The sequence below is a fragment of the Gekko japonicus genome, unplaced genomic scaffold (genome assembly GCF_001447785.1).
Source record: "Gekko japonicus isolate JY-2015 unplaced genomic scaffold, Gekko_japonicus_V1.1 scaffold1469, whole genome shotgun sequence".
Classification (NCBI taxonomy): domain Eukaryota; kingdom Metazoa; phylum Chordata; class Lepidosauria; order Squamata; family Gekkonidae; genus Gekko; species Gekko japonicus.
In genome coordinates this window covers 71289-85038 of record NW_015163133.1, presented here as the reverse complement: position 1 = coordinate 85038, position 13750 = coordinate 71289, and the positions used below count along the sequence as shown (strand labels likewise).

The 13750-nt window shown below is 47.6% G+C and overlaps 1 protein-coding gene across 1 annotated transcript in view; it reads right to left on the bottom strand.

The window, feature by feature from the left end:
* Positions 1-12814, bottom strand: part of RNF103 (ring finger protein 103) — a 60052-nt gene extending 47238 nt beyond the window's left edge. The window contains exons 1-2 of the mRNA XM_015406945.1: positions 12460-12814; positions 6415-6554 (exon numbers count right to left, since the gene is read on the bottom strand). Of these exons, the coding sequence (XP_015262431.1) occupies positions 6415-6554; positions 12460-12751 (432 nt within the window). The 5' untranslated portion in view covers positions 12752-12814. The remainder of the gene's footprint in view (positions 1-6414; positions 6555-12459) is intronic.
* Positions 12815-13750: the final 936 nt, after the last annotated feature.

Here is a 13750-nt window from a genome sequence, read left to right as displayed (position 1 = left end):
GGTCTTTCACATTATCTACTGCCAGATCTTTTAACTGGGGATTGAACCTGGGACCTTCTGCATTCCAAGCAGATGCTCTACCACTGAGCCACAACCCCTCCCAGTACCTGCACCCCCATCTTACTTCCCAAAGTGTCTTACATTTTACACTTTTCTATTCTCTCCCCACCAGAACCCACCCAGCAAGACAGGTCAGGCTGAGAGAATGCGATGGGCCCAAGGTCACAAGCCAGTGTGTTAGGTACAATGGCATTTGAACATTGAGTCTAGCTCAGCACTCTAACCACTATATCACACTGGCTTTCACTACAAATGGTGCCACCTAGGAATGACTCCAAAGACTGTCCTAACCCAGCTGAATTAAGAATTCTCTCCCAGAAGGAGCAGTGAGATTGAGAAGTGTGGGCATACATGAAACCAACAGGGAAAAATTGCCTACAAAAGGACTGGGCTTAGAGGTGCAGGTTTATCATTGACGTTCAAAAACAGAAGGCACCAAGGAGCCCCAAACCCTCCATGGTTCTGAAGGCTACCATGGAACCAAGAGGACAGGCAAACAGCTCCAAAAAGCATACTTGCTGATGGTTCCAAGTTTCCCACGGATATGGCACTAGCGAGCCTTGCCTCTATTTGAAATGGCACCTGTGCTGAAAGTCCCTAAGAATTAAGTATCCTTCTAAGTGACTGCAGCAAAGTTCTGGAACTGAGGCTGCTGTTGCTGTGTCACCGTGTCAGCTTTTAGAACTGGGCATTTGCAAGATGGCTTGGAGCCAAGATCAACAGAGAATCCGTTCTGACCTTACAAAAGAGGTACTCCCAACAGAGTGAGTCATACCTTTTGCTTTGTCTGGGAGTGTTGAAGCTCAGCAGGCCTAAAGCATCACTTGTTTGTCTCAGAACACAACGAAGAACAGGGAACTCATCAAGCCGTACCTCGAGGTTTCTCCAATCCAAATCAGGGCAGCTGGGAAGGGGAGGAGTGTCTCTATTCAGGCTGGCACACAGGCAAAGCCTTGTGGGAAACAGCTTTTGTGACATCCAAGGCTATACAAACCCACCCCTCTAGGCTCTCCAACTTGGAACCGAGGGCAGCCAGGAAGGGGGGGGGGGATTCCTTCAGCTAGGCAGGCTACGGCCAAATCTGGGGCTCTGTCAGGCAACACCTCCACTTGTCTTCCCCCAGCGCTGACACAGCCAAGGAGGGGGAAGATGCTCCTATTCAGGCTGGCACTCAGCCAAAGCCCTTGAAAAGAGCCCTTCTGAATCCAGCTCTTATCAAACTGTGCCTTCAGGGTAACTTGTTGACAGAAACAGCAGGCAGCCCAGTTGCTGAATCCTCCAGAGAACGGGCATTTATTTGGACTATTCTAAAGCCACAGTCAGCACAATCCATTTTGAGCTGTAACAACACAGTGGAAAGCCAGAAACTTTTCTTCTTTGAATGCACTAGAATTCCTCACTGGAATGACTACTGATGACCAAAAACCCCACCAAAAAACAAAAACCCCAAAACTTTTGAGAGACACACATCTCCCTCAGCCTCAAGAATGAGATGAAGAAAAAACAGAGAACAGCAATGGATATCCTCTCTCTGCAGCAGTAAAAAGAGGACCAAGGAAGTAGTAGCCCCAGTTTAAGGCTTTTGCTTCTAAAATTCTACGTTTGGGACAATGGACATTTGTGAACAGCTCTTTTCTGTAATAATAAATGTCAATAAACCAAAAGTACATTCTCAGCTTACAGATACACACCTAAGCAGCATAATCAAGATTGCTACAGTACAGACGTTGACTCCGGATTTTGATGCAATAATTCAGAGCAAGAGGTGTCAGTTATCAAAGACTGTAAAATAAAGGAAATAATGTAAGAGTATTGCTATAGTAAACATTTTCGTATTTTGAGTGAAAAATAATATTGTTAATTCAGTTTGCCTCAGTCCATTATGAAGTTTGTATCTCTGGTGCCAGGCATTACATGTTATGGCTGACAAAGGGACATTTATGTCAGATCTGACCCTTGTAACAAATTAGCTCGAAACCTCTGTGCCAGAGGCTGTTTTCCTGCCTATAAACTGCACATGCCTCAAGAGAAGAAGAAGCCCCTTTTCCCTCAGTTCATTCTTCACCACCACAAGGGAAGGATTGTTCTCTCTCTCTCTCTCCAGAAGTTCTTAATATCAGTCTTGAACCTAAACTAGTTGCTACTCACATCTTCACCTACGCAATGAAGGTTAAGTGGTGCAAAAATTAAATCTCAGCACCATATTCTCCTTTGGATCCATACACTGCATCTAAAGCTGTACATAAGAACATAAGAGACGCCAGTGTTGGATCAGGTCAAAGGCCCATCTAGTCCAACACTGTGTCACACAGTGGCCAGAAATACCAGGTGCCCTCAGGAGGTCCACCAGTGGGGCCAGGACATTAGAAGGCCTCCCACTGTTGACCACCACCCCCAAGCACCAAGATGACAGAGCATCCCTTGCCCCAGACTCCCCATCTATACCTTGTGGCTAATAGCCACTGATGGACCTCTGTTCCAGATGCTTATCATATGGAGTTATGTAGTTGTTAATGACTACAAGGGAGAAGTTTCAAATATTAGGCAGTTTTCTTTGTTTTATTCTTTATATATTACACTGTTTCACATGCCCTATTCACTAATTTGTAATCTGGATTTGTTCCATTATTTGTTTTTAAGTACACTGTTCTCTAATTTTGTAGTCCAGTTTTATTGCATTTGTTGACTGTAGGTTTTATACTGCTTTTATTACATTATTTCCATAACCCACCTTGAGAAAGGTGGACTGAAAACAAAGCGTATTGAATGCGGTCGAGTGGCTTCCAACGTGTGCCGACCCTGCAAAATTTCCCAAAGTGTCCCTGTGTCATGAGCAGAGCCATTCTCAGGTCTTGCAAACTGAGTGTTTTACTGAGTCTTTTCCCCACTCATGTCGGGTCCTCCTCTTTGCCTGCTGCCTTCCACTTTTCCTAGCCTTGTTGTCTCTTCTTGTGACTCTTGTCTTCTCAAAGTAGGAAGGTAAGTAAGTAAATACATCCTGTGATTTTGGCAATTTGTATTTGTGTGGCGAAACGGGGACCTGCCCTCGGCCCTGGGAGACTGAGGTGCCGTCCTGTGGCTCGCGGGCCCGTTTTGGCCTTCCCACCCTTCCTGGTGGGACTATTTCTCTTTGCTAAATGCTGCCACCACTCACTGAATTGAGTTACCGCCTTCCTTGAGGGACAGTGAGACCCCTCTGGCTAAATTCCCCACCTTGGGAAGTGGGTACCTCGATCTTTGGGCGCCCCCTGGAGAGTTGGCAACCCCTCAGACAGGCCCATTTGTGTCTCCTGGCCTCCCTTTGCCTCTGGTAACGTGCAGAGCGGGGAGGACCCTGTGGTTAAGGCACACCAGGCTTTTTAAACTCAAAGCCCTTTTGCAGTTCCGCAGGGCCTGTAAGACGGAGCTCTTCCGCCAGGCTTTCGAGTAGGGGCCGCCACCGTCACTACCACCACCACCACTCCACTATAGAGCGACACCGCCGGAGGGCCAGGTAACATGGATCTAGGGCCCTGGCCCTCCCCCCTTCTGGTACGCGAGAGGTTGGGATATTTCTATTCTTGCATCCTGATTGAACTGAATTTTGACTGTTTTACCTATTTTATATACTGTATGCACTTTGTGCCTTGCTGTAAGCCGCCCTGAGCCCGCTCGCAGGGGGGGCGGGGTATAAATATAATGAAATAAATAAATAAAAAGGAAGATTTATTTAGCTATACACATATTGGGCACAGAAACTAAACACCGGCACTTCAACACAACCGGGGCACAGAAAATAAACAGGATAAAAACGCAATTCCTCGGTCCCTACCCAAACGCACCCCTCTCTCTACCCCTGTAGTGGCAGGGATTGGCTTTCCCCCCTCCTTGTTGTTGTGGAGAGAAACTCCCGTCCTCCCCCTCCTCAGGACTGGCCACCAGCACTGCCACCCTCCTGCCTCTCCATCACGGTCCACGGTGGCCTGGACTGCCCGCGGAGTCTCTGGTAACAGGAGCCCCACCTGCACTCTCACTTGAACCTGCCCTCCATGCTGAAGACTGGGTGTGTCCATCTTTTCCCGCTCTTTCCCCTCAAGGCTGCTGGGAAGTGTAGGCAGGGAGGTATGGCAGCTCCGTTGTTCCCTATGGAGTACCCCCCCACACACATAAGGAACTACCAGGCTGGCAATCATTTTAAGGCCTGGCAGCCATTTCGTCACAATTTGTATTTCAAAATCTGAACATGGGCAATGTTTGATGTATCCATGAGCCTGATTTTTTCAGTATTGAGAGTGGGGGGCCAGTGGGGTAGGAGCAGAATTGGATTTTCCCTCCCACACAAGACCTCTAGGTCCCCAGCTTTTTTAATATTAGGCAATATTTTAGTAGTGGAAAGCTTCTGAAAGTCATTTAGAGACTAAGCAAGGTAATATGGGGAGAAAATGTACTTGTAAAACAATACAGATATTAATGTGAACAAAATCAAAGCCGTTTTCAAGTACAATATAGTGAAATTTGGTTTGCTTTGTTAGTCTCATCAGTTAAAGTACTGAAGAACTGTATAAATGAATATTTTAATGCCATGTCTGTATTTCTTCATCAGACAAGGCAAAAATAAAGCTGGGAAAAGATACAGCCATCCCTACCCTTTTTGTAATATCTGAGGTATTATCTGTATCTCTTGCAGCTACCACTTTCTTATGCCATTAAGCAGAAAAAGGAAAATAGCCCAAAACTGTTCATTCCGTAACAGGGATGACCTGACACAACAGGAATTTTCTCTGCTAGACTATGAAAGCCGGATCCATTATCAAGCTCTCAGGCATGTGAAAGAAGTATTATACTGCTCTGCAGCTGAAGATAAGTTTGACAACAAAAGAAATATTACTAAATTCTACAAACTGACATAGCTCCTCAGCCTACAAAAGAAGAGAATTGTGCCTGAATGGCAAAGAGGACATGGAGGCTAAGTGGTAACCAAGCATGGAATTTAGGCCTGTAGAATATATTTACTGCTTTAAAAGTCTGGGTAGTTGAGTGTATCCTAACCTCCTCTTGGAAACTCAAGAAGGCCTGGAATACCTGATCAAGAGAATCAAAGAGAAAAGTGAGAAGTTTGGTCTCTTCCTAAACATCAAAAAGTTCATGACCACCGAGAAGAGGAGAAACATTGAAATAACAGTTGACAATGAAGAGATCGAATGTGTGGAAGAATTCACTTTCTTAGGATCACAGATCAACCAAAACGGCAAATGCAGTCCAGAAATAAAATGTCCAATCATGCTGGGTTGCACAGCAATTATGAGCATGAATCGAATATGGAAGAGCAACGACATCAGCCTAGCAACCAAATGCAGATTAGTCTGTGCTATTCTGTTCCCCATAGCAACCTATGCCTGCGAAAGCTGGACCATGAAGAAGCAAGACAGGAGGAAAATCAACTAATTTGAGCTGTGGTACTGGAAAAGGCTCCTGTGCATTCCTTGGACAGCAAAAGTGACAAACAAGCAAGTACTGGAGTGCATAAAACCAGACATGTCACTGGAAGGAAAAATCAGAAAATTGCAACAGATGTATTTTGGTCATGTCATGCAGAAGAACTCACTAGAAAAAGCAATTATGCTTGCATTGGTAAGCGACAAAAGGGAACCGGGCCACCAAAAAACACAGTGGCTAGGCACCAAAGAAGTCGACACCAGCCTGAGCATGGAACAACGCAAAGAAACAGTACAAGATCAGAAAATGTGGAGAGAGGCTGGCCCATGGAATCGCCAAGACTGAATGGTTAACAACAACAACAACAACAAACCAACTGGGAGAAGGGCAGAAAGCCATAATAATGGGGTCTGCACTGGCTATGTCTTAACAGATTTTGACAAATAACACAGATGTCATTGGGACAATATCCAGAATGCTGTGTGAATAATACAAACTAACAATGGTAGCAAACAGTATGAATTCTGTGAACTGTGGCCAGCGTGAGTGCAATCTTATGCACATTTACCTGGGTGTAAACTCAGTGAAGGATTAATCTCAACATCAGAGAGTTTCAATGGAAAGCAGAAAATGGTACCCAATACATGCTGCACTGTGAATACAGATTTTACTTACACAAGCTGGAGCCATGACACCTGCAGCCCAATCATAACCCTGTCTTCTTGGAAATAAGTCCTCTGGAGTTCAAGAGAAGAGACTTCCCAAACAATGTCTACAGCACTGCAGTTTCAGTTGTGTAATGATACTAATTGTGTGGAATTTATTGTCTGTTGATCAAGTGCATTAAACATTTCACATACTCTCAAGACTGGAGTTCACTGGCTGTAACATGAAATGATTCATATGTTTGTGTTTCTTCCAAAAAGAAATATTTCATACCTGTACTAGCCAGATACCATCCTTCGTATCTTCCACCAGTTCATAAAAATGCATTTCACCACTGAAGTTTGTGCTTGAAACAGATTCAGAAGCTTCCTCTTCCTTAAGAGCAGAATAAAGTTCACCCTCCATGAGGTCTCCTGTATAAGAATACAAAAAAATTAACTATACTATCCACAAAGTCACATTAGTTAAAAGGAAGCTGGTACAAAAACTGCTGGGGTTGAGGCAATGACTCTTAATGACATGAGCAAAACTACAGATATAACTTTACAAAAATTCTAGAGCCAAAATTCTTGGTTTAACAGAATAATTAAGGTGTGGAAATCATGTTAGGACACTCAGTCACTGACTGTAAGCAGTAAATACGTTCCACAAGTTCACATGTTATGCTCAGTTACAGCTTAGCTACCATATGCACACACCTCTCCATTTGTCTTTCAGACACAATTCTCTTCCTCTGTAGGTTGGGGACAACACTAAGTGGTATCTCAACCTTTAGAATTTAGTGATTTCTATTTAAGATACATCTAGTGATTTCCATTTAAAATACATTATAGTCCAAAGGTTTTTCAACATGAAATAAGGATTTAAATTATGCAGTATGAAACTGTATATTTATACAAAAATGAAAAAAATGTAAATGAATTCCATTCATTCAGGCCCCAATGTCATGCTCTCCCAGAGATTTATGTATTATTTGGGGTAATTTTTATATCTAGAAGGTACCATCAGAGATGGTTGGTTTTGCAGTTCTCAAAATTATGAATTTGTGTCCACAAAGCTAACATACCACTTTTTAACAGTAAAAATGTTTTTAAACATATAGAGTTGACAAAGAAACCTCAATCCTATTGTCCCTTCGCAAATCTATGTAAGCAGAATCAATCCCTGGCCTCTTAAGTGCTACGTTTCATGGAGTTCAATGAACAGAAGACTCTTTGGGGTGAAATAGATCTGGATAAGGAGGAAATGTTAATCACTAAGTGTGGGGATGCAAATGAAAGTGAAACTTTAAGCCGGGGGTGTCAAACTAGTTTGTTATGGAGGGCCAGATTTGACATAAATTGGACTTTGTTGGGCCGGACCATGTGTATCATCAAATGTAATGCCAGGTAGCAGAGATATAAACTTTATAAAAGACACAAACACAATGATTTTTTTAACTTAAAATAAAAACATACTTGAAACATTAGCATTCTTGCAATATTTTGTTTATTTAACAGTCTCTGATAACTGACACTTCTAGCTCTGAATTATTGCATCAAAATGTCTGTGCTGTTGCAATCTGGGAGGGGGAGGAGCCTCAGCCCAGTGCAGGGAGCAGAAGCCTGCCTATCTATCTCTCCTGAGCGATTGAGAGAGTCTGGGAAAGCAAGATATGCTAGAACAGCTCCAAAGAACACATGTTAAATTTGCCTAACTTGAGTGATATTTCCAATGTAAATCCCGATATCCTGTATTATAGTCATATTTAAAATGCACTCTGAGATTCTTGATTTATCCTTTTGGACATCTCTCCCTATATTGTGGTTAGGCAGAAAACCTATAATCAAAATGGTTTTGTTACCTAAAACCTTTAAAAAAATCTCAAACTATTCCTCTTTATATGAACATGATACTTTAAAGAAGTGGCAACCAACTACTTTAAATTTTATACAGCAAGGAAAATCATCCAAAACATACCATAGCCTACAGAGCAACATAATCCTTCTATCTTGTTCCCAAGTAAGGTTAAATCCGATTCTTAAGCTTAAGTATGTTCTACTATAACAAGGTGTTATGAGAAAATTGTATACTGATAATCAGCCCACTGAGTGAGTTATAATGAACATTTGCTAGGGTGGTTATTGCGGTGTGCATTGCAAAATCCTCCCCCCCCAAACACACGAAAAGCACAGGCTTCGGTCATTAGGATGATTTTACACACACACACACACACACACACAATCCTTGTTTTGCTGTTGTTTTAGTTCAGGCGCTTACCAGAAATGCAGCACGCACTGGTGTTTTTCTCTGATTCTACAGATTTCCCAGTCAACAGCATTTGTCCCTTCTAATCAAATTCACGTGATGGAGAAGCACATAGTGTTCCCAGCCAATCAGAGCTGCAGTTCTCACTATGTCCTTCCTTTGTGGGGGTGGATCCCTTTTTTCTATGCAAGTATGATGGCCGGGGGCATCTTGTTCAGAAGCCCACAAAATTGGACCCCTTGATCTAATTCACTTGAAACTTGAAGTTCAGCCCAAGCTCCCCTAGAATTTTGGTGCCATTTGGTTGAAAAACAGCCACTCCAGCCAACCCCCCCCCCCCAAAAAAAAGCTCCCTACAGGCAATAACAGCAGGGCTCTGGGACAGGACGAGGAGGTTTTGTACAAAGAGAGCCTTCCTCACTTTGTGAAACAACAGACCACAATAAGGAAGAATGGCAGACACAGCACTGTCAGCAGAAAACATGTGAATTTTCCCTTAAAGTCAATTCCAACTAGTTAAGAATGCAGCCGTTTGGCTACTAGTGGGTTCTAGGCAGACCAGGCAGGTCATACCAGTGCTGCAAAGTCTGATGGGTTTTGGGTTCAATTTGCTGGTGGTTATAACTTACAAAACCCCTCACGGCCTAGGACCAAGACATCTACCGGGCCACCTCTCCTGCCCTGCTCCACCACAAGTTTGCTCATCTGAGCACAGTTTTTAAAGGTTCCTCCCTGCAAATGGGCAAGATCAGCCACTGCCTGTTCGTGCACGCTCTGTGTGGTGGCTCCCACCTTGTAGGACAGCCTGCCCGAGGTCAGGAGGGACCACGCAGTTACATAATTACAGAAACAGCAGAACAGAGATGTTCAGGAGGGCATTCTTATAATAGAATCAGAACTGTATGAAGCTGGAACAGTTCAGAAGAAGACCTTTATATGTGAAGTAGCCGCAAAGCTCGTTGCAAAGTCAATGCAACGAGCTCTAGCAAGGCCCCCGGGCCAGGGCTGACGCCATGAAGCCTGCGGAAGTAGGCGTTCGCCTCCTCGGTGGCCAGCGTCTCCCTCAAGATGACGGCAGCCTCCCGGTGGCTGGGCGGCTGGGCACTCATAGGCATGCGGCCGCTCGCCAGGCACGGCATGAGAAGGCCCCAATCGGCGGAGGATTCCCTGCGGCCTCCGCCAGCGCCTCCCTGCCTAGAAATGTGAAGGCCCGGAAAAATTTGGGGGGGGGGAAATGAAAAAAGAAAAGAAAAAAAATTGATTATGGAACGTTTTATTTTAGCAAGTCCTAGATTACAAACTGAAGTCTCCAATGCAAGAACAAGATGCATTTCTTCCTTTAGGAGGTGCTATTGTCACAAGAAAAGAAAAAGGTTTCAGTTTTGTTTTTGCATGTGGGTGGGTATTCTGTTTGTAATAATTGTTTGGATACACTATATTTTTAATAGGCTAGTTGTGATAATTTCATGCCAAGTAAAAATGTCCATAGTCATATTTTATGTTCCTAAAGTAACAGAATGACTTTCAATCTAGAAAAGACAAAAGAAATGCTAATGTAGCATTTTTTTCAATTTTTCCAAAAATTTCTGTTTTTTTCCGGAAAAAACTGGGGGGGAAACGGGTTTTTTTCCGAGCTTCAAAATTTCCGGAAATTTTACATCTCTATCCCTGCCTGCCTTCCCTCCTGGGAGGTGTTGGCGCTGCTGCCGCCACGCTGGTCTCAGCTCAGTGGCTCCAGACAGAAAGCGCAGCAGGCAGCAGGAGCTGGGCGCAGCGTGCAAGGCTTGCCGGCAGTGGGGAGGAGAGGGCAGCCAGGGGACATGGCTCCGGCTTGTCGCCTCCCGTCCTGCTCAGAGGTGAACCCGGGAGCAGAGCAGCAGGTAAGTGGAGCCCTGCGAGGAGGAGCTCGCCTGCGTTGTGCCCCGAAGGCGAATGGAGTGCAGGGAGTTGTGGGGCTGTGGAGCAAAGTTTTGTGGGCCCACCGGTAGGCGGCCCCCGAATCTCCCTCCGGGTTGGCCGGCTGCTGCATCAGAGGCCCCGGCCTTCCTCTCTCCACCACCCCTACCCTGCTGGCCTTACCGTGTGGCTGCCAGCTGGCTGCTGTGTTTCCCAGCTCTGTGAGTGGGCTGGAGCGCACCGGGCCCCATGCGGGCACAGGCTGGGCGGCGAGGTGGTGGGCCTCAGAGGCGTTCAGCCACTGCCGGTGGCTCCCCGGAGACTGAGGGCGAGATGCCGGCTGGCAGGTCTGTGGGTGGGATGGAGGCGACGGAGGGAGGCAACGCGGCCAGGGGATTGGCCCCCCTCCCGAATGACAGATCAGGCACCCAAAGCCTGGGGAGGCCTGTGGAAGAGTCTCACACAAAAACTGTTTTATATATGAGGAGAGATACATCTGTATTCTGTCACAATTATTATTGTTGTTATCTATTATTGTAAGTATCATCTGACTTTTACTGTATAGTCTTATCTTCATAATCCCTTATTCTGCAAGCATTGGCCAGAGTATACCTTGCTTAAAAAAATAAAATAAACATTCAGTCAACAGTGGGAGGGCTTCTAGTGTCCTGGCCCCACTGGTGGACCTCCTGATGGCACTGGTATATTCTGGCCACTGTGTGACACAGAGGGTGCGTTCAGACGGGGGATTTACAACGGTTAGGGTGCCGGTTCCAACCGGTGTACTTACGGGCTTTCACACGGTGTACATCTGCCTCCCATCCCTAACCGTTGTAAATCCTTTTACACCGTTGTACTCTGCCACTAGGTCCGAAGTGGTGGTAAACAGAGTACAACGGTGGCTTCCGATACAAACCGGCGTCTGATCGCTCTCCACCGGTGCCTAGCCACTTCCGTCGGAAGCCTGAGGCTTCCGGCTTTCCCCCGCCATTTTTTTTTTAAAAACTAAGCGATATGCGCTCAGGCCCTTACTTTACCGTCCCGGAGGAGTCCGGGACTACAGGGAGGCCAGGTTGGGGTTTAAACTTTAAAGGTAAGTGCTTACCTTTAAAGTTTAAATGTAAGGGGGGGGTTGAGCATGCGCAAAAATCGCCATTCTCCGAATGGCTGCCTGTGCGCATGCTCAAACTGCTTTAAAAAAAAAACGCAGACGCCCGCAGCGTGTGAGTGGGTGTCCAATGGAGGCATTTGCAAGATGGAGGGTGAGTCTGATTGCGTTTCTGCTGGCAGAAAGGCCGCGTCTGAACGCACCCAGAGTGTTGGACTGGATGGGCCACTGGCCTGATCCAACACTGGTGTCTCTTATGTTCTTATATTCTTATGTTATTAATTTTCCACCAAAACTACAGAGCAATATAATCAAATATCAATATAAGAAACTTATATACAGTATACCTTGCTTTAAGTCGTTCTCATTGTGTTTGCACCCTCTTCCTAGTTTTGTTTTCCTAGTCCTAGTGCAGTGTTGATCAGACACCTTATGTTTGTATGATTCCATTTCCTCTCTGTTTCTCTGCTCTGCGTCTCAGTGAGGAAAGCAGGCTATAGAGAAGCTGAAGAAGTGTGCCTGAGATTGGGGTGGGGACAGTGTGCCGCACAGACTTCCTTTCCAGGGTCCACCCAAGGACACCCCCGGAGTGTCTCCCGTGTTTTTTTTGAGTCTGTGTGCTTCTTGCTACTGACCAGAGGTGGGAGTTTGGGAAGGCAGAGCCCCAGGAGCCAAGGCCCCGCTCAGGCTTGCCCTCTGGCTGGGCCTGTGGCTGTTAGGAGGGTGCCTCAGAGGGGTTGGTGGCCGGCCAACCAAACACCAAGACGACCTACCCCTGGCCGCCCTTTGAGAGCCCCCCACTCGGAGTTCCGCACTTGGGAACCGAAGGAGGGGGGAGCGGGGGGGGGGTCCTTATTTTTCTTCGAGAGGCCCGGCCCGGCCCGGCGCCCCGGGGGAGGCCCCCCACGGAATGTCCCTGGACCCCCTTGGGCTGCCCCCCCGCCCCCCCCCGGGCCTTGCTCAGGACACCCTGAGACCCGAGAGGCCCTCCCTCCGCGGACGCAGGCGCGGGGCCCTCCTCTCCCCATTCTCTCACGGAGGCTGCTGAGGGGAAGGGGCTCACCCACCGGACTGGCGCACCAGCTGCCGGGCATCGTCCTTCTGGGCGGCGAGGAGGAGGAGGGCGGCGCCCCCTCCCGCTCCCGCTCCCCCCCCGGCTCCGGCTCCCCCGGCTCCCCCGGCGTGGGCGAGGCCGCGTCCCTCGAGGATGGTGCGGAGGGTGCGGAGGCTGAGGGCGACGGGGTCCACCAGCTGGCTGGCGAGGAAGCCCGTCTCGTACCACACCGCCGCCTCGAAGACGCGCGCCAGCACGAACAGCACCACGAAGTACAGCAGCAGGAAGGCCAGGCGCAGCCACATCCTGCCTGCCTGCCTGCCTGCCCTCCTCCCGCGGCCCGGGCCCAGGCAGGCAGGCCAGGCGGGCGGGCGGGCAGGCCCGGAGGCGGCGGCGGGCGGCTACTCCTCCTCCTCCTTCTGCTCCCGGTGCTGCCGCCGCGAGCCAGGCGGGATCATGCGGCCCGGCCCGGGCCGACCCTCGCCGCCACTGGCCCGCCGCGCCGGGCCGGAGCCCCCGCAGCAGCCCCAGGCCGAGACATAACAAGTGACGACGGCGACGTCAGCGGGCGGGCGGGCGGAGGGAGGGAGGGAGGGAGGGAGGCCCTGCTGGGGGTGGGGGGGGACGCCTTCCTGCTGCCGCCGCCCCCCTTCTGCCTCAGAGCTTCCCTGGGCCGCCCACGCGGTTGTTGGGCTGCTGCAGCACACGCAGCTCTCCACGCAAAACAGTTCCAGGCGTCACAACACCTCACTTGGACATGTGCTGTTGACATATGGGCCGCCACCATCACCATCATTATTATCATCATCATCATCATCACTATTATTATTATTATTATTATTAATAATAATAATAATAATAAACCCACGGAAGATCCGCCAAAATACTACAGGGCACTGGTACCGCCAGACTATGGACCAACCCCCTTTAATAGCAGCCTGATAACCCGCAATAACACAACATCTCACTTGAACATGTGCCGCTGACATAGGGGCCACCACCACCATCATCATCATCAAACCCACGGAAGATCTGCCAAAATAATACCCCCTTTAATAAAGGTCAAGGTCTCCCTTGCTCGAAAGCCAGTCGAATCCAACTCTAGGGTTGCGGGGCTCATCTCCGTTTCAAAGCCGAAGAGCCAGCGCTGTGATATTCCCCTGCAAAACATGGAGGCCACCCTGTTCTTATCGAGCACTTTAATCTTTGAGAGGAGACAATTAATTACTCTCAGCATTCCACAATTAAGAAGAGTACATCTACACATCAGTCTCCAATTTTGATATATTTGCTTCACGGTCCAC